The 25,920-nt window shown below is 35.9% G+C and overlaps 1 protein-coding gene across 1 annotated transcript in view; it reads left to right on the top strand.

Moving 5' to 3' along the window:
* The window catches only part of KNDC1 (kinase non-catalytic C-lobe domain containing 1), a 65,102-nt gene that overhangs the window by 14,864 nt on the left and 24,318 nt on the right, over nucleotides 1-25,920 (top strand). Inside the window, exons 4-9 of the mRNA XM_072870290.1 lie at nucleotides 9,916-10,062; nucleotides 12,281-12,398; nucleotides 12,749-13,770; nucleotides 21,793-21,907; nucleotides 25,602-25,673; nucleotides 25,776-25,837. Coding sequence (XP_072726391.1) covers nucleotides 9,916-10,062; nucleotides 12,281-12,398; nucleotides 12,749-13,770; nucleotides 21,793-21,907; nucleotides 25,602-25,673; nucleotides 25,776-25,837 — 1,536 coding nt within the window. The remainder of the gene's footprint in view (nucleotides 1-9,915; nucleotides 10,063-12,280; nucleotides 12,399-12,748; nucleotides 13,771-21,792; nucleotides 21,908-25,601; nucleotides 25,674-25,775; nucleotides 25,838-25,920) is intronic.

Raw genomic sequence — 25,920 nt, 5'->3', positions numbered from 1 at the left:
TACAAAAGCATTTTTCATATCAGCTTATTTGAGGATTTTTGGTTTTGTGAGGGAAAGATTGGGAGTGAAAAGAGAGCTTGGTGTTCTGTCTTAAAATAGTTGGTTCTTGTGGCAGTTGAAGTTTACTCTTTTAGAAGCCTGAGGAGCTGTGTTGGATAAATTTGCAGATAGTTCCCATCATGAGCAAAAATCTATGGAAAAGAGGACAGATTGTTTTCTCCTGTTATGCTTGTGCAGTGTCATAAAACTCTAGGCTCCTTAATGTTAAAGATGCACAAATGTTTTGGATCCGTTGTTTATCTCCAGCCTCTTCCACATAAACTCTTCTGACTAGTACTGATACTTTCTCAGCTATGGATGAAGTTGTCTGTCTTAGTCCTAGTACAATTATCTGTCAGTTTCTGGTGCTACCCGTTCAAACTCATTTCTTTGGTGGACCCGTCATCATACTGGTCTTACTGGCAGAACTTGATTTTCTATTGCACTCTCTGCTTATTTCTATCATTTACTCTTTAGAATGTTCAAAAATGCTTTTGAAATGTAAGCCTGAACCCTTAAAGGCAACATGAAGACCTCCAGCAAAATTATTCTTTGTCATTACTTGATATCAAAAGATTTCTTGTTCATTAATTTTATGTCTGTTTTACATGGATATTCAGGTCACTAAAAGATCCATGATCATTGCTAGGCTGGATCTGGAGACTTTATAGTCCCTGGAATAATGACAAATAAACCATTCTTACCATTTGCATGAACTGAAAATAGAACCATTTCACCAGTGTATGAGAGCATTCATAATTACCACCCTCTTTTTGAAAGGTTCAGGAACTGATTGACTTGGAAGTAGATAGCAGAATGGATGACTTCCTAATCTCCAGTTAAAATTTTGAGACTAGTCCAGTTTTCAGTTTGAATTAGATGGTCGTAGAGTTATCTTATTAGGTTGCTTGAGATTTAGTCAACAGAGCCTTCAGGATTATGACAGAACGGTTGTCACTCACACATCATTCTCCTTAGTTACAGCATTTCAAAAAAGCTTGAAAGAACAATTGAGAACATGCTTTTGAAGCTAAGGATCTTGTCTCCTGGGAAATGTATTGCAAATGATTTAGGCTTTCTTAGATGACCACTGGAGCAGGTTTTAGACTAGAACAGAATATGTCAGTTGGAACAGACCTACAATGATCATCTAGTCCAACTGCCTGACCAATTCAGGGCTGACCAAAAGTTAAAGCATGTTGTTAAGGGCATTGTCCAAATGCCTCTTAAACACTGACAGGCTTGGGGCATCGACAACCTCTCTAGGAAGCCTGTTCCAGGGTTTGACCACCCCCTCTGTAAAGAAATGCTTCCTAATGTCCAGTCTGAACATTCTGAGAGAAGACAGAGCTAGTCTGCTCAGCATGCATATAACTGTTTCCCAGGTTTCCTTTTTCTTTGCCTACAGAGATAAATCGTGTTAGTTTAATTAAGTGATAAATGAATTACCTGTAGCAGGTAACTTAAAAGTAGGGAGGTTAATGGCTGATAAATCATAAGGAGAGTTGTGACACATGAAACACAGTTTCAAAGGGAGTTTAAAAAAAAATCAGTGTTCAAGAAGCTTTAGAGATAAATGTGTCTAACTTTTGCTGTCTAACCTCTGAGGTCTCCAGCAGTTTTATTGCAATGTTCTTCCTTACCTGTCATAATTATACTTCTGCAGTCCTGCAGGAGAGGAGTCAATTGGTGTGCTATTCATTTGTGTTGGGGTGCTGATCTTTGTGATTAAGGGAGCCTGAAAATGGGATGGAAGTGTAAGAAACCTGTTCTTAATTTGTGTCCTCACCCTGCAAACACGAGTAATTTCATGCACATAGTATGGCTTAAATTTGGTCAAGCTTCTGTGTATGTTCCTCTTCGTGTGACTTCTTAAAGTGAAATGAATGTTTACAAAGGTGGCTGCCAGTGGCTCAAGATACATCTTAGTCTTCACTACAATAGTTAAGGTAAAAGCTTCCTGAAACTATTTTGAGGTCCAGTTGAAAAGTTCGTATTTCTGACTTTTTTTTTTTCCCCCCCTTCCTTTCTTTCTGGGTATAGCTCTAGATTGACAATAGTGCTTTCAAATTAATTACTACTGTAGATGCTGGCAATTTAGTCTATGGACAGCAGTCACCTGTGTTTTACATAGCCATATGGAAAGCCAAAACATATGGCTGTTAAAATAAAGTGTTTGCAGGTAGCATAGAGACTTCTGTAAACATATTGTATGATTATTTTTTTTAAACAAATATGTGTCTCCTATCAAAGAAGATCTCAAAAAAAAATGAAAAGAGATTTGTATACAGCAGCCTAAGGAGGTGATTAGAAGTGAGTCAAAAAGTATGCAAAAAGCTTGCAAAAGTCTGAAAAACTAGCAAATTTTTTCCAAATCTATCAAAACACAGAAATGCTGCCCAAAGTCTGCAATGATTGCAGATGAACAAGATACAAAAGAGTTTTTCAAAGAAAGCCATAGCAGAAAAACTGTTTAATTTTTTAACCCTTTTTCATCTTGTAGGACCTTCAGGAGGTTCTTACATTGCAACTCTTCTTTATGAGGAATTATCAAAAATTTGGCTCAAATAAGAGTATCAGAATAGACTAGTGACCAAGTTGACGAAATTAGCAGTAAAATAAATTTCCAGGACCAGATGGTGAAACAGCATTCATAAAAGAAGCAATTACTTGGAGTAATATTCTTTAGCCGGGAAGAGAATGCCCTGAGGGAGAAGTTATGCTAGAAATCTGTGAAGGATGCCATGGTGGCAGCCATAGAACGAGTATTTGCCAGTACTCATAAATGAAGAAGTAGGTGGCAACAATGAGATGAACACAGGTGGACACAAACAAGAGAAAATACTTCTTTGTTATGCAGTAAGCTGTGGAAATTCTTGCTGCAAAACATAGATGCAAAAAGGTTGCATGTGGATAAAGCTTAGACAAATTCATGGAGATAAAACAGTTGTCATGAACCATTACAAACAAGCCCACAACTACAGAACAGTGAGAGTGATGTGCTAGGTAGAGTTCCTCAGTTTAAACTGAGTGATATAAATAGAGGTCACAAGAAACCAAAACATAGTAAAATGTAGGGACTAGACAACATTCAGTCATAGTATGTGATACACGCTCTTTCCAAGTGCATTTAGATTTTACTTGGTTTTTTCTCCTTATGTTGTTGTAGCATTGCTTTTTAGATGATTGTGTCTATAAAGCCTTGCTTGTGTTTTGTGATGTAAATTGATAACCTGACGTTCGCCTAAGAACGTATTAAAACTTGAAAGCTTTCACTTAGTTGTCAGATAAATTAAAAGGCAATTTGAGAGTTGAAATACCTGCAAGCTTCAGCTGTGAATGGATCATTTGAGAAAATCTGACCTGTAGCTGCATTTTTGTGCCCATTTTTTTAGAATTCTTTTGGGGAATAATTTTTTCAGACAAGGCTAAGTAGCAACTGTAGTTAGAAGGGACAAACTGCAAGTATAGCTTTGGTTGAAAATGTTGTTTTTCCCGCATTTGCTACCAATTCAAGTTAGAGTATATGTTTTATGACTAGTCTGCAGTGGTTTAGCACTTCTGGCACATTCTGCAGACTAATTATCTACACATCCAAAGTGCCAAATGAATAAAAAGCTAATACTTAATACAGCACCTTCCAGTAATTAGTTATGCAGAAAGGTGTTTAGTCCCTTTGTAATGAAGGAAAGTATTAAAAATAATAGGCCTATTTCCCTTTCATTTTGTTGCTGAAGAATATTACTGTGTGACTTTTTTGCATAAAAATAGTGCATTTTAGAGTGAGTACATTGAAAAAAGACATAGGTAGATATTAAATGTTTTCTCCCAATAGTAATTTTCTCAAGCATTAGCTTGAATTTGTTTATAAAACTTTGAGTTTTATAACAACACTGAAGCTTTAATTTATGGAACCTTTAAATGCTTTGAATTGTGAAAGGGTGGAAACATCTATATATGTGCAGCAATCTCAATAAAAAAGAGAAAACTGCAAGGTAAAATAAGGGTCAGCTATGAATGTCAAAACCAAGAATTGTTTTACACTATTCCTGTAGCTTATCATTTAGTCAGAAATATTTTACAGGAAGTATTAGTTCTGTTATGGTCTGTCTTTTTCAGTTCTGCTGAAGACCTACATTTCTGAACTCAGTGAAATCTCAATACAAAATGTAAATGGTCATTATTTGTAATTGCAATATGCTAAATGCTTATGCAGTCAGTATTCAAAAGTTCTTTTGTCAGCTTTTTTCTGTAGTGTTTGTCTGCAAGTATGAGTTCCTATAGAAGCTTAGCTCTTTAGCCCTGCCAAGCAGTAATACAACAGAGCCTCTGTCACACTCTGTGTGTAGGCTTGGAGCTTTTACTTCCTCTCCTGATCTTTCGATTTGCAGATTTTAAAACTAGAGCGGATCATTACTGTTCTCTGATTTCACTTCCCATAGTGTTAAATGGTCATAAAATGGCATGCAGCAAGCCAAATAACTTTTGATTGGAACTGACAGAAGCTTTTTTGAATATATTTCACTCATGATACAAAATTTTAACATGATGGCAGAAGCTGTCCTCTCCCTTGGTAAGTGCTTCCAGTACTTAGCGTGAATGGTCTAAAAATATGTAGTAGCTTCACCTTTTGAATTTTTATCTGTTTTTCTTTTAAAAAAAAAAAAACAAAAAAACAAACTTTTGAGTCTTGTTATGCCTTTGTGTCTTGGAAACCACTCTAGTATTAGAAGTTATCTTGATTTGAAGCTACTTGTATGATTATGACCTTCAAATTTTTCTTTGAAATACATGAACTCCCTTAGCCTGTTGCTGAAAGGAAGACTTTCAGGACCTCGAATCATACTTGTGACTTTTCTCAAACATCTTTTCTTCGTGTTGCCATTTTGATTTTTAAAGGGCACTTTATTTCCATGATAGCCTTCCTATTGATGCATATAACTATGTTTTTACCTACAATTCTTGTTAAGTTTGCTAACTTTAGGCTAAGAGTAGATGTACTCTCTAAGACCAAATCTGGAGATCCAGTTTCCTAATGTGACTTCCTCCCTTTCCTCCCATCCTTTTTGAAGCTGATTACCATAGTGCAGTCTTGCCAGCTCAGTCTGTGTATTTTTTGTAACAAGTTACATTTAGTCTTTAACTTAAAAGTCTCTGTAGGAATTGTGAAGAGGTTGTTTTGGTTGGTGGTTGGTTGTTTTTTTTTTCCTTTTGGATCTTTCTTGAAATGCATGCTATTTGTCAGCTCTTCATATTATCCAGTAATGTAAAAGTTCCTATAACTCAAACTATTCTTCTTAGCTAGATTTAAAACAGGTGGGTTTTTTCAGAAACTAAGGAAATAAATCTCTCTAAATTCTTCAAGAAAACTCCTAACTACTAATACAGTACTAGTTTTTGCTTGTCTTCTAGGAGAAGAAGAAAAGTTGTTTGCTGCCCTTTCCTATTTGTTTGTAATTCTCCTTATAACATACTAAAAAAACCTTAGCTTAATTGTTAGAGTGTTTTCATTGAGAACAGTCCCTTCTAGTGAACATTAGACATTTTATACTTATGAACTTGCTTTATTTATTGCATTTACCATCTTGCTCTCCTTTCCCAGAAAGTGAAATTTTCTTCCTAAGCCTAAACAGTGTGGTAAGTAGAAGCAGATTTGATGCATAAACTTGGGGAACGCCCCACCTAGTGGATGATCACAAACTCATTTTCTCATTGCTCCAGTTCAGACAGGACACTTAAGGTTATGTTGGAATAGCTTACATATTAACCAATTTACTGCCAGCTCAGGAAATTAATTGAATAGGTGGATTTTCTTTCCCCTTTTTCTTGTGGGGGTGGCGGTGCTGGTGTTTGGGGAGCTGGGAGAGGGAAAAGTTAAAAAGGGGATTTATATTAAAGAAAGTTTCAAACTGGAGAAGACGTTGAAGTTGCCAATAAATGTTTTGTCATAAGAAATTAATTACAAGCTATGATGATTGAAATGGCTGTCTTCAAAACTGGCTTTCGTGGTTGTCAGAGGAAAGGAAGTATCTCAACAGAACAATTTTCTGTGTGGGGAAAAAAATCATTTCCTTATTCAATATGAGACTGGCCTTTCCCTTGTACAAGAAAAGATACAGTGAACTTCTTTAAAACAGGACAGCAAAATGGGGTAGTAGAAGCCTGTCCACTTGCATCTCAAAGACTTGTGCTTTTAAAAGCAGACTAGGGGCTATGAGTTATACCCTACAGTGAGCAGAAATTATTAATTGGAACAAGTGGGATGAGGTAATATGTTGCTCTGCTTTTCCTATTCCTGTGTCCTATAATGTCCACGTCCATCCTCATGGATGAAGAAAATTTGTCAAAAGGCAAATTTTTTGTTCCCTTAAAGTTCCTCATCTTTCTGTCCTGCTTTTGGAATTGGTATTTGAGTTGTATATAATGAGATTATATTCAAATATGCTTTCTTATTCTTCTGTATTATAAGAAATACTTTATTTCTTATAAATGTCTTACTGAGAGAAGACTAGATAAGCTCTTTTTTATTCTTATGCACTGTGTATTTGGAATAGATGCTACATTCTGTAAATGAAATCAGATGCTGAGGAATCACACACATCTCTTGGAGAGGCTTAAACATACAGGTAGTGTCCAAATGATAAAATAGCCTTGAAAGTGATGCCTGTAGACACATGCAAAATACCACTTTTGAAATGAACAAAAAAGAGGAGGCAGGAGCAAGAATCTCTACCATCCATATTGTAGTTCACTGAGTTTCCTGCCAAACAGGGAAAAAGAAATATGTCAAGTAAGTTGACAACTTGAGGTAAACTGTTCTTAATTTTTACTTCATGGCTACAGCCTGTCTCTTCATGCGAGTTGTTAAGGACATGTCAAGTGTTACATTATCTGTTTCTGGAGGCTCAGTCTTAGTTGCTTTTTTTTTCCTCCCCCCACTCCCCCAAGAATAAATGAGTAGATTAATTTTTTTTTGCTTCTGCTGCCTTTGTTAGCATTAGCATTTCTATAAATAGAGAACTATACTGAATAAATAGAAATGTGAGATTTGCTGATAGAGTACAAATGTAAAGTGTTGCTTATTTTTGCTACATGATGTAAAAGCACATAAACAATATATTGTCTTTCAAGTATCATCAGTGAAGCTTGGTGTCAGTTTTATAGTGGATGTTAGAGTCTAAAAGCAAATTTTCCTAATAAAGCAGTTCTACCCATTCCTGATGTTAGGAGTGGTATAGGGAGGCTGAAATTGGTTATTCTGTTCAGAAGTACCTTCTGAATTCAAAGGTGTCCCCATGCTATATGGCATTATTTCATCTGGTGTTCTGACATTGCTTGTTCCGCGTAGTGTACATCCATAACTTGTACATTACAATTTTTTTCCTCCAGTTCTTAGAGGAGTGATTAATTTCTTTCTTTATTAAAGTCTATTTGTGGAACAGAGGTGATGTCACTTGTTGCAGATCATATCAAATATATGGAACAACTTACTAATATTGAGTATATTAAACTGCCACAGTACAATGTTACATTTATACAAAAAGCTCTTTAAATAGGGTTGTATTATATTTTTAAGAGTTTGTCTTTGTTTCCTTGTTCTTTTTTAACTTTATGTTGAGTTTTCTGTTATACTGTCCATTGAGAAATGCAAAATGACATGGCTCAATAAACAGAGTATTTAATGTCAAAGTAAAGGAATATGTTCTACACTCTACACTTCCTCTTCACTGTTCAAGAGCTTATGAAACAGTCTGCAGAAAAAAAAACCTTAAAACCATCTTCATAAATTCTTGGTTGTTGGGGGAGGAATTTTGGTTAAACTTTTTCCACGGATTTTAATATACTGAAGTATAAATCTAGGTGGGTTTTTTTTTTTTCCCCCAGGTGGTTACTGGCGTTCAGTCTTGGGCAGGCTTAGAAATGTGTTAATTTATACCTGGTTAGTTTTATAGCAAGTTAACTTGTGCAGACTGTAAGACCATCATCCTCTAAATATTTATTAATAGGAGTTGTACTTCCTTTGTGAGTAGCTCTATTAGTCCTGGGTGCAGTTCATTTTCTGCAGCTGAAGTAAGTATGGGTGGGGGTAATAGTAACTTCAGGAAGTATGAAGAAATAACTGTCTTCCTATCACCTTGTTAGTGGCTTATGTGCTCAGGCTTCATAGTTTCGTATGCTTTTACCAATATAGTCTGGTTTATCTTACAAAAAAAAAAAAAAATCATGCCAGTCTGTGAACAGTATTGTTGAGTAGGGCTACTGCCGCTAAGTGGGTTATAGTAGCTTAATTGGGGGGGAAAGAAGTAACCCTTACTCTTGGAATAGATGAATGGCATTCATTCTTCTGCTAAATCAAAAAAAAATTGTAACAATTCCTGTCTGAGTTCCTCTGAGATTCTCAAAAGAAAAACAAAAGTCTTCAGTTACCTCTTCTGCTTAATGGTGAAGTTGTATAATAGTGTAGAACTTGAACTGAAATTATTGCTTTGCAAAAAAAATTTTTGATCTTTCCTTTTTTGGATCGGATGACATATGATTTGTTTTTCTGACCTTTGTCCTAATCTTGATGTGTCCCAAGGGTAAACTAAGACTTTGGATCCAGCAGTCAGCACTAGTTTATGCTTGCTTTGTTTGGGGGGGGGCATGGAGGAGGGGGGAGAAGTGGAACTGTCCAAGCTACACACTCACACACAGCTTCCTGATGAGGTAGTGTTGCACTCCACTTTATGGAGGTGCTCTGCCTCACTAGAGAGTAAATATATATGCATACCTGCAGAACAAGTCACCTCCCCTTCATACAATTTAGAGACAATAAAACACCTTAATGAGAAAAGGGGGGCGGGGGGGGGAGGGAGGAAATTACTTTTTACCTTAGAGTCAGTCTTCTTTCTAGGGTGAAAAATAGTAAAGCATATAGCAAATGCATTAGTACAGCCAGTTTTCATGTACAAATCTGGTCATTCTTTTATTTACGTATGTATATGTAAACCTGAGAGGGCAGCGTTCAGTACACTTGAATTCCTGGCTGTACTGTATCGCCATTGAAATGTTTACACAAACTTGTACTTATAATCTTGCTTATAAATTTTACTGAATTGTGTTCTCCAAATGGAATGTAAAAATAAAATACAAGCCATCATGGATAAATTACCATTACTACTAAAGCAGATCTGAAAAGGTGTTTTTTCTTTTTTAAAGAAGCAGAAAACTTCTAAAATTAAGATGTAGCTATGTTGTGTGGCAAATCTAATGCATTAGCACTAGATTTAAGAAAGTTGTTGGCTCACCTCCATTTTTATTGGAGCTCGTCACAAGGTTGTGGGCTTTCAGAAAAGCAGAGGTGGCAAACGTGGAGTATTTCTTAAAATTATTTCATAAGTGTCTTCAGAGACAAGTGATACTATGTTGTATTGTTTCTGCTTACTTTCTTTATGTTTTATAGTGCTTATAAACTACTGCTATATATGAAGTTTTTTGTCAAACTGTTTTTTTTTCCCCTGCTAAAAGGAATGCTACTTCAGTTTCCCAGCATGCTTACAACTTAAATATTTGCACACACACACAGGGGGGTGAGTTTTATATTTAACTGTAGCCAATGAACAATTGTAATACTGATTACTAGTGAGGAAGAAGAAAGGTCTAGCTGGACCCCACAGGGTTATTTCTTTTTGTTTGCAACAAGCATATCCCCCAAAGCAGGACTGAAGCCCATTTTATTCCTCCTGTTTAAATTAAACCACCTTTCCAGTAAACTGTTACATTATTTTGATTTTTTAACTTACAAGGTAAGCTGTATCCCTTGTGATCTCAGAGCTTTTTTGGCAGGAGAGAGAGAATTGGTAGCATGTTTAATGCCTTTTTTTAAACTTCATGCAGGCACACATCTATTCTTTGGGTGCAACGTTGAAAGCAGCAATAGAATATATAGTAGAACCTGAGACAGAATCAGAATTTGGGCAAGATCTGCATACTCTACTGGAACAAATGCAAGAAGAGAATCCTGAAAATAGGCCAGATATTGAGGTAAAACAGTCCTACATAATTTTCTGCTTGAAAAAAGTGACAAAAATATTTCTGTATGTGTGCTCGTTAATAGAGAGATGGTCTTTATATGTAATATGCTCAGATTTTGCAAGAAAGCTGAGGTTTTCCCAGACTCAGCAGAAATTATTCTTTCTTCCTACTGTAATGGAGATACAACCTGAAAAGTAGATGTAAATGTTTTACAGTTATTCGATTTTTAAGAAGGTTGGGTGAATACAGTTGTGGATCTAAACTTTCTCATTAACTGTTTCTTCCTATTTAATATTTAGTTTACAGAGCAAGAGAGAGAGTCATTAGAAGTAAGAGCACAGGCATTATGCTCTGAAATTTGTATGGTGCCTCAAATGATGTTTGGATTGCATTTAAGAAGGGAATGGAGGGAGCCATGGCCCTGGAAACATCTGTTCCTTAGCATGTTCAAAGCAGTGTTGTTCAAAGCATTACTACTAGCTAGTTTTTCTGTAAATATATAAATGTTTAGTAGTATTTGATTAGATATCTTAATTGCTTTTGTATTTTATTCCATTTAGCCTCTTATTTTACCTTTAATTTTTAGAAAGAATTTGAAAATAGATAGGATTTTTCAAGATTATGTTTTCAAAGAATTTACATTCTAAATGTTGGTTACCAAATATAGTGTTATTTGACATTGATGTGTGAAAGTTTAGCTTTAATGCATTGTTTTTGCAGACTTTCGGACTGTAGCCAGAGAACAACAGTTGTCCAAGTGTAACTTTTCTTGGATTCAGCTCTTCTGCTTCAGCATAGTGCAATCTACTTTTCTGGGGTTTGGTTTTGGTTTTGGTTTTGTTTGTTTTTTTTTTTTTTGGGGAGGGGGGGGGAGGGGTTGGGGTTTTTTTTGTTTTTTTTTCCTGAGCTGATAGGGTATATTCTAAATGGTATAGCACCTATAATCAATACTTTGCAGAAAGAGTGCTGCAACAGAAGAATGAATAGATTCATTTTTATAAAGCAAATAATATTGTCTCCCTGGTTGAGGACTGCCCAGGCAGGAGACCATTCCTGACATAGAGCCTACTTGATAAACTCCTGTATTTCTATTCATTTACTTTCAAGCATAGTCAGGAAAGGGATTGTATAGCACTCCCTATCATCTCCCATTGGTCTATAGTCCCTGAAAGCTATTGCTGACTACTTACATCAGGCCAAAAATAGAGTGGGTCAAGGCTTGTCTAGGGTAATATATGAAGGTCGCTTTGTGACTATCTGTTCTCTTTTCCATTCCTTTTCCACCGGGCCCTTTCTTAGGTGGAAAGGAGTCAGGGCGAGCTATATGGAGGGAAAACCCATACACTTTTCTAGGCTTTTCACTGGACTCCAGTACAGCTGGATACCTGTCTCACTTCTTCCTGTCCTTCCTCAGTCTGATATGTGAACCAACAAAGCAATTTTCTTCCTTCCACTCACAACAGCAGAAGAGCAGTTGAACAGGTTAATGGGGGAAGTAAGAGCAGCTCCTCAGAGCTGTATGAGGTCTCATGAGTGTTTATGTAGGAACAGTTATTGAGGAAATAGTGGGATGGATTTGGAGAGGCAGCTCTCTTCTACTTCCTGCCCATGGTGACAGGTTTTTAAATGTGTGAATGTCTGCAGTTAATTGTGTGTGAGACCAGTGCTAATGCCATCAAATGATGGTCAGGCTATAGATTAGAGATGTATAATACTATTTCTTCTTGTGATCTGATAATGATTGCTTTCTCTAATCGGGAATAGGGCTTTCTAGATATTCATATTTTGCAGTTTTTAAAAGACTCAAGATTTACTTTTAATGTAATTTCGATAATAAAAACATTCATCATCCTGCCTATGTCACTCAATTCAAGGGAATCACTGGCTGTTTAAAAAATAATCCACACTCTAGCTTTTTATGTTTTCAGTATGTTATTCATAAAGGATAACACTTAAGATTATTAATTTTTATCAGTTGTTCGTAGTGTTCTAACTCTAGGCTAGAACTTGAACTGTATTAAATAATTTCATGATAGCCCATGGTAAAAATAAGAAATTAATTCATCCAAGTAATAGAAACACACAGTATAATGAACAGTGCAACAAAGACATCCAATGTAGCATCATATAAATTCAGATGTACTGTGTGAGTTAACATGATTCACTTTAGTCAAAATTCACAAATCTATTCATTATTAAGTAAGTATTTAACACTAATTTTCTCTAGAGCATTTTGTCATTATGTGAAGAAAAATTGAAGATTGCTTCATCAAGTAATATTTGTCGAAGCCTGTCTGCTGTTGGAAGAAGGGTTCTTTCAATTGAATCATTTGGTGCTTCTCAAGGTAACCTTAAAATGTATTTAGTCTAGAATTTTGGATTGCCTGACATATCTAATGATTTTTAAAATACTATGTTTGTGTACTTTCCTGTTATAGGTTCCTTTCTAGATATTAAAAAGTCATTATTAAATATTTGTGGATTGGGGGTGGGGAGCAGGGAACATATAACTTTTAATGAATATTATTATATTTACAGTGTCCTTTATGATTAAAAATTACTTGTCCAGAAATAATTGTGTAACATATTGAAGATGCGTAACAGCAGTGGCAGAAAAAGCAATATAAAGATTTATTAGGAAATATTAGAAGGTTTAAATACACATTTAATATAAGCATCTGTTTTTTGCATCTAGATGTCTGTGATAACATGTGGAAGGGAAGAATGTGTCAGAGAAGTTTGGGATCTAAATTATATTCAAATGAGAAAAACAACATAGCAGGTGATTCGTCTGCAGTGGAAGATGTGACAGCTACCTGTCATAAGGACTCTTCTGTAGTTACTATGGTGACTGGCAGAGAAAGTGGTTTAAAGGAAATGCAAATTGATCTGAATAATGAGAAAACTCAACATTCTCAACTTGCAACTCAAGCTACAAAGAGCAAACAAGAGGACAAACATGCAGTGTATACTGACAGTTTTGCTAGTGTTGCTTTGGATATAAAATCATGTGTTATTGACCTGGAGAGAGATGGCGTTTTTAAGAAAGGTTCTTTGAGAAAAATTAAAACCTTTTCAAAGCTACCACTTGAACCTGCAGATACAAATAACTTTTTTACTTCTGTAACCAACAGTGGACCACTAGCTAGGAAAAATCACATGCTATCACAAGAGTCACCACCTCTAGACAATAATAATGAGGTTGCTTTTTCAAAGGGAAATCTTAATTCATTTGCTATTAGTAGTCCACCAAAAATAGAACCAAAGAATCACCAGGTTAATGATCTTCATTTAGAAGCTCCGTGTGTATGCACACAGGTGTCTGGCATGAATCTAGAAGAACATATGTCACTTATTAATGGTAAAAAGATAGGTTTTGCTTCATCTGATCACAAAGAAGACTGCTCTGATGCTACCTCTGAAATGCCAAATACGGCTGGTATGCTAAAAGGCCAAAATCGATCAATTGCTGGAGCAAGAATGCTAGACAATTATACAGCGTTGGAAGACTCTTCTGAAACTTTTCATGGGTCAAATGAAAATTCTTTACCACATTTTAACAAGATGGCTTCAGTGTTAACGACAAAACCCAGTGGAAACAGATATGGATCAAACCTAATTAGGTCTCCAGAATTAAGCAACGGTGCGATGAGTGCAAACAATAATGAAGATAATCTTTGTGGAGGCAGAGGGTCAGAAATCAAAAGTAATGAGCAGGTAGTAAAAATAAAGTCTTCATTATATAGTTGCTGTAGTCACTTATGTGGAGATGAAATGACTTAAATACTGTGTGATTGCTTCCCCCTTGCCCCCTTTAGCATCCTGGATTGCTAGTCTGCACACTTTAAGAGTTAATATTGGAAACATGGTGATCCTTTTTTCCTCTTTAAGAGTAAAGTGCTACAGTGAAATTTATGCTATTGCAAAATCAGCTTTAATTTTTTTTTTTACAAATGGAGTATTCTCGCTAGTGTGTTAGAGCAGCATACTTAATAGTCGATTACATTTGTAAGAGAACATTACCAAAGCATATGTAGACTTTTAACTCTTTACATTACTGTCAATGCATAAAGTTCACTACCTTGCAGTGGGCCTCCCAGGTGCTTATGAAAATTGCAGAGTTCCTGACTGTAAACCTGACCTCATTGAAATCAATGGCAATATCCCGTCTGCTTCAGGAGGTGAAAAGACTCTGCTTTTTTTTTAATCTACATGTGCATTTGAGTTTTTGAAAATTGTACATATGCTGTATCTGTTCTGTGTTCTTAAATTACCACCTCTGTGTTTGTTATGTATATTTCATGATAGAATTCAAATATGTGCACAATATAATGGATATGTTGTCTCAAGCATTTCATCTTTATAAATAGCCAAATAAGAAGAGGGAGAGCTGATACTGGTCTACTAGAATTTGTTGATAGATAGTGTAGTATGGTCTCTTCTCTGCTCAAATTACATATTTTCAGGGTGGACAAGTTTGGTCTCTGACTAGATGGTTTCTCTTGTGCCACACTCAAAGAGATATAAACAATCCATATGATCGGAGAGCTGATGCAGGATGGCTGATGCTTCTCCAGCCTTGCTATGACTTGATAATGAGCAGCACAAACTTCACACATTTCATTTCCAGGAATTATGCTTAGGTGAAGATGTTAGGTTTTTTCCTTACTTGTTTACTGACAACTCAGCCTTGTTCTCCTTGCCTAATAGCCAGTCTTCCAGCCATCCCATGGAGTGGCATCTAGGGTTATTTTCAGTCTGCATCCATCCCTCTTTTCACCTTGCCCAAACACCTCCACTGGAGTAGTAACCTAGGACTGTCAAGTGTATAAAGATCCTTTGGTTCATCATAGCTAAAAAAATTAATGCAACATTGAAGATTCTGTTCTAACTGCTTTTTTCCCTTTCCTGTCTCTTCTCCCTTCAATGTGCACTTATTAAATTCATAGTGCGGGAGGATAGTAAATATGGATAAGTACCACATGACATGGTTTTGCTCTCTGAGGGAGTTACTCATTGTATGCATATTGAGTCCTTTATTTAGTTTTTAAATCCTGCAGGTTCATTCTTTAGACTCTGGGAAAAGATCCATTTATTGTAGACACATCCTTTTTTTTTTTTTTTCTTTTTTGTTTTCCTTCTGCTCTGGACTATGCAACCTTACATATTCGGAAGAGAATGCAAAGTAATACTCAGATTTATAATCATTCCAAAGTCTTCTGTTTTTTGCTATGTCATTTGTTACTCTGGATTTACATGAACCTGCTTCAAATACATGTACTTGTATTTCTAACAAGGATCATAGCAATTTCAGTCACTGACTTCTTGTGAGAAAGCTTGTTAGTAGACAGAAACCTAGATATGTCTTGGTATTCAAGCAACAGAAACAACTGTCTTTCATCTTATGTGCAAATCTCTTTTTCTGAATGGAGGTTTTATGGTTTTTATGCTAAACTGTATAAACCTAGGAATTAATTTGCATGTTATTTGTCATGGAGAGGATGGCTAAGATAAGGCCACCAGGCCACTATAAAACCACTGCAGCTGGTTTGTTGGGTTTTTTGGTGGTTTTTTTTTTGGGTGGTGGTGGTGGTGTTTTGGTTTGGTTTGTTTGTTTGGGTTTTTTTCAATCCAAGAAATAAAGGTACCACACTTAAGTCACTTGCCTTGAGGTGGAAGTGGGTTTACTTAAGCCTCTGTGTTAACTGGAGAGGTGTGGTGAATAAGCTGCCATCACTTAAGAACATAAATTGAGTGTATTGATAGGGGTGGTTCTTTAAGGAGGAAAAAATCTGTTGAAATAAGACCTGTATTCTGTCCTTACTGGATTATCAGGACAGCAGTTTAAGTCTGGGTACATGAAGATACTTTCAAGAAAATAATCTTCCTTAGAATTATAGTTTTCCCAAAATTCTTGTACGATTTAAAAGCTGTAACAGAAGTCCTGTTTGCTTTTCCTGCAACAGCACTTGAGATTGGCACAAAGAATAGTAAACCAAAATATGTTTTCAGGTTATTCTCCCATTCTTCTGAAATTGTCTTTTTCTTCAAATATTTCATCATCAATTTAATTAAAGTGTTCTTTCAGCCTGAACAGAATTTAATTCTTCCAAATAAGTAGGCTCTTAGTAGAAGTGAGGTTATCCTGCTCCCACTGAATTCACAGGAATTAGAAAAGGTAACTATTATTCCAGTTACCCTAATAAACAGTGTCAATACATATGATCTGAAGCAAAGACAGCAGGGTGGTTGTTTTCTATGAAACCAGAGTTTTATAGCTGTGTTTTCAGTAGAATAAAGGTTTGATAGACTCATGCTTCATATTCTTTTTTAATAACCAATTCCAGCACGTGTTCAGGTTCTGCCACATAAAAATATTATGCTCTTTGGAGCTTGTTAAAATCCTAAGTTGATCTTAAAAAAAAAAAAAAAAACCCAACAAAAAACCCCTCTTTGATTATTTAACTGCTGTAGGGAGAAAAAAGCATTTAAATATATCAACATCTGTGAGGAGCAACACCTCGGTTTCTGAAATGGCTGTTTGTTCCCTGAAATGCTGAGCTTCTAGCCTGGTAATCTTTGTTTTCAGAAGGGAGGTCATTCATTTTCAGTAGTCATTGAACTGTATGGCAGACTCTATTATAAGTCTTCTTAGAGAAGGGTCTCTTTTTTTTTAACTTTTTCAGCTTCTTTTTCGGCTTCTGGAAAATGGATTTTATTCCTCAGGCTTCTGAAACATAGCAGTTTCTGCCTCTGTCTTACCTCCTGACAATTGCTAAAATAAAGCCATACTGTGCTATCCCTTGTGTGAAAAAGTTACAACTGATGTCTCTGTATGCTTTCAAGTTCCCTTTCATTTCTCTGTGCCAGAATTTTACCAAATACCTAAAAATGTTTGATTCTTTTTTTTTTTAAGAAGCTGAAACTTGAGTCTGAGAGTTTGTTCATTTACTGCAAAGGCACAAAAAGTGTGAAGCCCCAACTAATGTGATTTCTATCTTCTGGGCTAAATGGAAAACACCTCAAGATTTACAGCGCTGCTCTTTCACTAGTTCTATAACAGATAAGCATGATTGCAGCAAATAGAGCTTTTAGAATAGTATCTCTAGCATCTCTTTAAATATTTCTTGTTCTTTAGAGAAAGTGCAACACCAGTCCCATCCGGTTGAAGATCAACCTTGTCTACTCTGGAGAACAGACAGTTTTTCTTACCTGTCAGTAATACTTCTCCAGTGGACAATACTTTTCTAATACCCCAACACTGCTTCTTGATGTTGTGTGCTTTACTGCTAGTAAGCATTACTAAAAATACTTGCTTGCTTTTGTCTGGCTACTGCAATGTATCTTGTGAGGGTTTTCCTAGTAATTTTGATAGTTTTGCATGCCATAAATAAATATTTTTCACTTCAAGTTTGAGTGGGGATCTTTTATTTCTCTAACCAATTTCATTCCAATCAGGTGTGTCTCATCTCTAATGCTTTTAAATGTTACTCTGTGATTCAAATGCTATGGCCTTTACGTGGGAAGGGTTAACGGGAACCTGGCATATACACATTTGTTTTCTGTTGGTCATTCATGCCCGGTCAAGCATGAGAGAAGTGAAAAGCCATGTAGCTAGAGAATTACACTTGAACACTGGGGAAATAACACTTGAAGGAAAGAAAAGTTGTCTATTCCCCAAATAGTACTTATTAGGAAAAGAATAATGAAAATTTTGCTTTGGCTGTTTAAAATATGCCAGCATTATGTTCATAACATATAGTACATTGGCATAGTCTGAATGCTTTGAAAAGTTTGGTTTTACAATTCTGGTACCAACAATGAAGCAAAAGATCTGTTAAATGATCTTTGCAGCACTGAAGAAAAAACATCACTTTTTCAACAAGTGAGGTTTAAAATGTAATCTTTTTGGCATAAAACAAAATGTCACCAGTGTGTAGCTATAGGCAATAATCAGTCATGTGGCTTTTTCATATTTCCGGTCCAAATGTCTGTACTGTGAAAAACACTTTCTTATTTTAAAAATTGGGTTATATAATTTCTGTTATGAAAAGGCCTGTTTTAGAACATGAAGAAAAAATTTCAGGAAGAGACACTGGATTATAATTTTGTTTGCTCTTTGGTGCAATTTCACTGGTGATAACGTATTAATAAATGATTTATATCAATATTAAAATAATGTTAATGCTTTAAATGGAGTGGACTTGAGGCCTTACAGATGCCGAACAGTTGTCTTGAGCTTGCTTTGCTAAAATGTCTGAATAGATAGCTAAGAAACAAGGCACACTACAGGCAGTTTGACTAAAAATTTTAATCATGTTTTGCAGCACTTCAGATTTTTTTTTTTTCTTGGTGGTTGAGTGGGGTTTTTTGAAGCTGTAGGAAATAGTAATAGCCATGAATCAGAGACTTGCATGTTAAAAAACAAAACAACCAAACTGGAGACAGATGCCTAAATAAGGGACTTTTACACTTAAATGTTTACGAAAACATAAACAGGTTCAGAGGAATTTGAATATGCATTGTGTTAAATACCTGCTTTGAGGCTTAAATAAAAATTGCCTTATAACATTAGGTTGAGAAGTGTATTGTTTTTCATTTGGAAACTATTTTAACCAGACTGCATGCGTTTTTCATCACAGATGTAAATGTGTGATGAAATATGTCTTATATACCTTGACTATATCAGATAACTTTTACAAGATGTTAGAAGGACAAGTCCCCAGCAGGTCTGAACCCTCAGTCTTCAGATGAAGTCTTCCAGAATTCTCTCTTTCTGGTATAGGAAGGTGAACGTCTGGAATAATTAGGACACTAGAAGAATTACCTTCTCAGGTATTTCTTTTCAGGAATAAAAATAATATTTTTGATATGGTCAAGGTGGGGAGAGACTTGAATTATAGTGAGAGACAATAGCAATGCAGTCGGGTTTTAGTATCACAGGAGAACAGCTAGAGTATGAATACTAGCTAGCACTATTAATATTTGAAGTTTAATCTTTATTTAGGATGCATGCTAGAGAGAAACAACAAGGGTATACATTTAAATGAAGTTCACCAATCTGTAACCAGACGGCATCTTTTTTTTTCCTGACTTGGGTTAATTTGCCCATCCTGTGGATGGCAGTGATTCTCACTTCTGCTAAGATTTGCTTTTCCTACATCCTTTTTTCTTCTGAAACAGAATTTCAGTTTCTGGTGCCTTTTCATCCTCTATTTTGTTATCTATCATTGACACTTTCTTCTTTCTTATCATAAACTTTTGCTGCTGCAAAAGGGTTTATTCCTATTTTCCTGCTGTGCTTAAATCTTTCTGTCATTTCTTTCTTCCTCTAGAGAGCTTGGATATCCCAGAAGTGATGAGAAATACCTTTCAGCTTTCTGCTGTGCAACTAACTTCAGTCTCCAGTTTAGTGAGAGATTCTTCTTCCCCTTGCTAGCCATTCATCACCTTTTCCTGAAGTGAGAGGTGATTTGTATATGCAACAGAGGAAGTCCATCTTTCTCCACTGCAGCTTTTAGAGCCCCTAGGGACATAAACTTCAAGAGGAGGGATTCTCTTACAGAGAAACATGTGGCAGTGGTGTGTACTTATTACAAAAATATTCCCAAATCCCAAAACCTTCTTAATGTTCTAGTCAGTCTGTGGAATTTCTGTTTTGATTTCTCTCCATTCATGTCAGCTGTGCAGGGTGAATTTGAAGATTTGGCTGCTTCTTTCATTGTAAAGTGTCTGTGAGCAAAGACATTTGAGGCATGTGAGAACCAGAATGCTATGGAGGGGGGAATGCAGCACTGATCAGGGATTGTAATCAATCAACAGTATGAAGCTTTATTTTGAATGTTCTCTACACTAATTCATTCTTTTGACTATCTGACCTCTTCCTTCCTGCTGTGTAATTGATGGGGTTTTTATCAGACAGTTCAAGAACTTACTCTTCTAGCTATAATGAAGGAACACATTGATTTAAGAATTTTGCACTCCAGGATGCTGGTGATAGCAAAATTTGAGAATGAAGCTTAACATTATTACCTGGCTCCAAATCTGTCTATGCTGAAGTTACTAATTTTTGTGATGTGCCACAATGGAGGATAGGAGAATAAAAGCACCAAATTCATTTTTCTGTGTGTTGGAGGTAGGCAGAATATAAAACATTTTAAGTAAATCAAAAGGTGTGTTTGCTGGCACATCTTGTTAAAAGTTTATAGTTTATCTGATTCAACTTCAAGAAATATTTAAACAGTACAAGCCTGAAGTATTACATTCCTTGAGAAGGTCATCTGGTAAAAATTATCAACAAAGTTTCAGCTACAGAAATTAATGTGGTTCTTTTTCTCCTCCCCATAGATTGCAGAGAAGGTATTTCTGTTCGTTGATCTTGATGAAAGTTAATGCAGTAGTCTGTTCATTACATATTTTATGATAAAATCCAAATAGTGCCTCACTGAAGGGTGTTTCATAGCCCGGATCATGAAAAATTGACTGCAGTAAATGACAGTGCAGAGACTGATTTGTCAAATGTAATGATGTACTACCGTTGTGTGTGTGAGAGACCCTTAGTCTATTTAGATTTTACAAACATTGATTGGGATATAAAGGTGTCCGTAAAAACAATGGAACAGTTCAGAGGTTTTAATTTTTGTTTGTCTCCTGTGCTCCAGTTTTGTTTTGTTTTTTTTCCAGAGTTAATCCTGAATTGCTTCTGGTAGTTCTTTTCCCCAACATGGCCTAAAGTTGACACTTAGAGATAGTTTACTATCTTAGGGCTTCAGGTGCAACAGAAAATGTGCTGTGCTGTTTTTTAAAATAGTTAGATAGGTCTGCTCTAACCCAGAGGTTTCTGCCTATGGTGAATTTTTTATTGTTCCTTTGGTAGATGAATGGAGATTGTAAAGTCCAGCTGATGTCAAGAGCCACTAGTAGTGATAAGCTCTTCTATTAGCACAGCTTGATCAGGAAAGTGTGCAGTACTATCAATGTCAAGTTCTTATATTGCCCCGCCCCCAAAAAAATCGCAAAATGTAAAACATGGATCCTCTGAAGAACAGTAAGTTTCCATGGAGCAGTATCTTTGTCACATTAAGGTATTATGCCAGGTATCAAAAGCTAAATTGATAGCCAGAAAAACAAATGCTGTTACTACAAATTGAGCAGCCAGTGATTAAAAACAGAACAACATGCTTGGACTTCAAATAAACCTGTCATTAATCCAATTAATCAATTAACATCTTTCACAGAAGAACAAGAAATGTTGATGAAATCTTTAAGGTAAGACTTGTAAAGCAACTGTCAGGGTAAATCAGGATTTGAATGTGGGATTTTTTTTTTTTTTTGTGGTGGTGATCATTTGGATTTTTACGTTTTTAAGTCTAGGTGTTGTCCCTGTAATTACGTGTCATCTCTGACATTCTAAAAGAGTCTTTCCTTAGTATGATAAGAAAGAGCTTCCAAACAGCTCACTTTTCCTGAAACACTTCTATTCTTGCTGAAATCTCACTTGAATTATGCTTTTGTCACGCAATGAAGAAACTACTGGTTCATCTATACAGCTAACTGTGCAATGCTTTTTCAATAAGAAGTATTATTAGTTCATTACTGGCAAGTGCAATAAATACCTTTTCTTAATACTTTTTAGGTGAGTGTGTTGTGTATTAGGATTTACTTTTTCATTGCATCAGTAAACATTTTTGGTTTGTGATAATTTTTAATAACTTTTGGCACCCTCACTCTTTTTTTCAGTGGATCTCTCTAAAACTCCTGTTGTCCTGGTATGGTAAACCTCTGAAAGACTATGAACTCTGGGCATTATGTCACGAGTGTTTATGTACTCTGCAGACTTGCATAGATTATCCAGGTATAGTCTTAATTATCTAAAAATATTTGCTTAGTTATTTACATTCACTGTATTAATGTTTTCTTTATTCTGTTGATGCAAAATACCTCAACTTTCATTCTGTGTACAGAAAAAATAATAGGCGATATTTCTAACTTCACTCTCCTAAATTGTGACAGAATTCTTTCTCAATTTGGAGTTTGCTTCCATATATAGAAGAATGTCGTCTTTTCTCTTTATTCTGAGTTTTGATGGCTTTTGCAGGGGAAACAAATCTTTATGACTTCAAGCAGCGAGACAAATTTTGTGTTTAGACATTTTGGGCGTGGAGAAACTGTACTGTCGCTTTTAAGAAAAGCACTTGGGACTTGTATCTTGAAAGCAGGAGGAAATAAGTTTTATATATGTGTAAGCATAAAATTGCTTCTCTTGGGTGGATTTCTTTGTGACAAATTATTCCTGACGGTTTTTTGACAATACAGGGCTTTGTCAGTTTAAAGTGCCCAGGGTCTTGTCATAACATTACTCCTTCCACATTCCCTATGCTTCAGTTTATAGAAGAATTATCATAATTCAACTTCTGAGGGAGGAACAGGGAACTGTCCTTTGACAGAATTTGAATATGTTGTATGTGACTTGGGAGAAGACCATCCTAAATTTCCAAAGGCATTCTGAATGTCGATTTAGTTTATACTAATAATAAATCTGTAGCAGTTCTGATAAACAGAGCAGAGGTTCGCACTACCACCACCACTCTGCCTTTCCTTTTTCTTGATTTAAAAATCCTGCTTTTGAGGGTCTGGACAGGGATAAGTTTGAAGTCTGTAACTGAATATAAACAATTGGATAGTAAGGTACAGAAAACTTACTGCATCTCTTTGGTTTTCAGCTTCAGCTGTTTTATCTTTTATGATATAAAACTGTTAAAAAGGTGTCCTGGTTTCAGCTGGGATAGAGTTAATTTTCTTCCTAGTAGCTGATATAGTGCTGTGTTTTGGATTTAGGATGAGAATAATGTTGGTAACACACTGATGTTTTAGTTGTTGCTAAGTAGTGCTTACACCAGTCAAGGACTTTTCCGCTTCCCCTGCTCTGCCAGGCGCACAAGAAGCTGGGAGGGGGCACAGCCAGGACAGCTGACCCCAACTGGCCAAAGGGCTATTCCATACCGTATGGCGTCATGCTCAGTATAGAAACTGGGGGGAGTTGGCTGGGGGGGCAGTGACCGCTGCTCAGGGACCGTCTGGGCATCGGTCAGCAGGTGGTGAGCGATTGCATTGTGCATCACTTGTTTTATATATTCCTTTATCATTATTACTATTATTTTCTCTTCCTTTGCTGTCCTATTAAACAGTCTTTATCTCAACCCACGGGTTTTACTTTTTTTTTTCCCCCCGATTCTCTCCCCCATCCCACCAGAGGTGGGGGAGAGGGGCGAGTGGCTGTGTGGTACTTAGTTGCCAACTGGGGTTAAAAGAAAATTGGCATAAATTGAGATTTCTGAGCACTTTAAGAAATGTTACCCTTAAAACTTAGTATTTGATACACCTTGCAACAGAAGGATTATTTCAGCCTCATGTTCCTAATGTTCGTGAAGGTTTCAAATAACTGCACATAATGGCTCAGATTCTAATTTAATATTCCTAGCCAGCCTCTGTTACCATACTTACATGCACCCAGAATGCGTAAGTCTTCAAAATACTAGACTGAGTTGTGATCTGAACCTTATGTAGCCTGTAAAAGTGAACATAATGATACAGACCACTAAATGGAAGGCACCTTACTTAAAATTCCATATTTGACAAATAAAGCTCCCTTGAAGTTGAATCTTGTTTTCAGATTTAGAATATTTCTGCCAGAGGATTCTTTGCATGTTCTGAGAGTAATTCTGCATTGTGGAATGACTTAGTGCTGTTACTACTTCAGTGCCCCCCCCACACACACACACATAAAGTTCTCTCAGCATTCCTTTTGAATAATATTAACTTATTAAAAGTGAAGCTGATAATATATGAAGTGTTTGTTAAAATATCCTTTGTCTTAACACTGGTAGAGTAAGATTGGTAGCTGATGAATCATAGTTAAATATATGAAATATGGAACAAGCTGGATTATTTATTATTTATTCACTTAGCCTTTTCCTCCAAATCCTTCTTTGATTACACTTTTTTCATTATCCTAAGCAGGAATTATCTGGGTAAGAAAACATACCCCAAAGCTAGCCTCTTCATGTATTTTTTAATTCAAACCTGCTACAAAAGTTGTTTGTACCCTCCATTGAGACTTTACTTATTTCCTCTCCTCTTATCAGAGGATTTTGCTTACATGTTGTTCACGGGCGGTTTAGAGAACCCAGGTGAGAATTCTCATGTTGTACTGAACTCATTGAGATCTGGTTTTCGTGAACTGTGTTGCAGATTCAGGGCCAGAGGCATTAACTCTTGAGGAGCAAAGATAGTGAGCATGAAGAGTTCTCAGGGGAGCTGCCTCTGCTGCAATAACTAGTAAAGGTGCCCGTTCGGGAAAGCTTTGCTTTTCAAGACACGTAGTTCAGGTCCAGCTTAAATATTATTGAAGGTAGTAGGCAAGGCTTTATTTACATTAAGCATAGTGAACAATTTAATGGCTTTAGATGTGTTTTGTACAGGTAACTACAAAAGCAAAAAGATTATTTCCTTTTTTTCTTTATTTTTCTCTCTTAGACCTCTTCAATTTATTATTTAATAATACATTAATATTTGTTTTACTCTTAGACATCTTTAATGTTTTATGTAATAATAAATTTAATGTTTTAACCTCTTATTTAATTTAATGTAAGAATCTATTCTTCTAGTATTCTGTTTTTAATAAGAAAACAGCATATTTTATGAAAGTCTACAAAGGCAGGACTAGATTGCTAGCCAATTGGCTTATTATATTGAAACATGTTAAATTACAGTGTGCTTTGAAGATATCAAATATACAGACACAGTCTTACCACAAGTTTTTCATCATTGAATTTGTATAACAAGATCTCATGACCTTAATGTTAAGTTCCTGAAGACCTCAGATCATTTAAAATAGTTTTAGAAGTCAGTTATTTCTTTCCTAACTATGGAAAATTTTCAGGGCCTTGCAAATACCAGTCTACATAACACTTCTTCAGTGGGACAGTGTGTGTGATTGTAACTATTTGTGCAAAACTGGACTCTGTATCCTATCCCACCTAGAGGAGTTCTGGATCTGGCCACATATGTCTCAGCTGTCTCCAGATAATGACCCTGTATTTGAATGGGGTTGGAAGAGGGAAGAGAGGAGAGATTAAATGCTTAAGATACATTTATTATCTTTTATTGGTACCTTGTGAGAAGACTAGAGTACATCTAACTGTCGTATTTCTTTTTGTTTTGTTCCTTTCTTGGCCTTGCTTTTCAATGCTGGGTATGAAGAGAATAAACTCCCGATATTCTAAGCCCTTTTATTTATTGTGATCCCATTTTGTTTTACTTTCTTGGCTTTGTTCTGCAGGAATTGTTTTTGGTGATTACGCATCTACTGTGTCTTTATTGGGTGGTGTCTGTTCTAGCATTAGTGTTATTTAAAGCATCATTTATTGTAGGGTAATTGCTGACATTGCAAATTATTTTTAAAACTATTTAATTTATTTTTCTTAGTGTCAAATAGTTACAAGAACAGATATTTATTATGCCTTGCCCTTTTGTGGCTTTTTTTGTAGTGGTCTTATGTTTGGACTCCGTGCTGATTGACTGCCATGGAAGTATCCTCTTTGCTGCTCCAAAAGCTGAAGGTAAACTAATACATTGCATGCTCTGCTTTTATTTCTTTTGGGAGGGAGTGGAGAAGAAAGGAAATATCTTACCTTTTGTTTCTCGTTTCTTTTCTCATTTAGAATCTTGTGATATGTTTTATTTAGCTCCTGAAATTGAAGAAGAGGATGTGGATACTGAGAAGGTAATGTGGTAGGTTATGTAGGTTGCTATGCACTTTATCAAAGGACAGTTGTATCCCTCTGCTGCTTGAAGAAGAAAGCTAAA

This window comes from Ciconia boyciana, chromosome 8 (genome assembly GCF_034638445.1).
Source record: "Ciconia boyciana chromosome 8, ASM3463844v1, whole genome shotgun sequence".
Taxonomy (NCBI): Eukaryota; Metazoa; Chordata; class Aves; order Ciconiiformes; family Ciconiidae; genus Ciconia; species Ciconia boyciana.
This window is presented reverse-complemented; position numbering and strand designations above follow the sequence as displayed.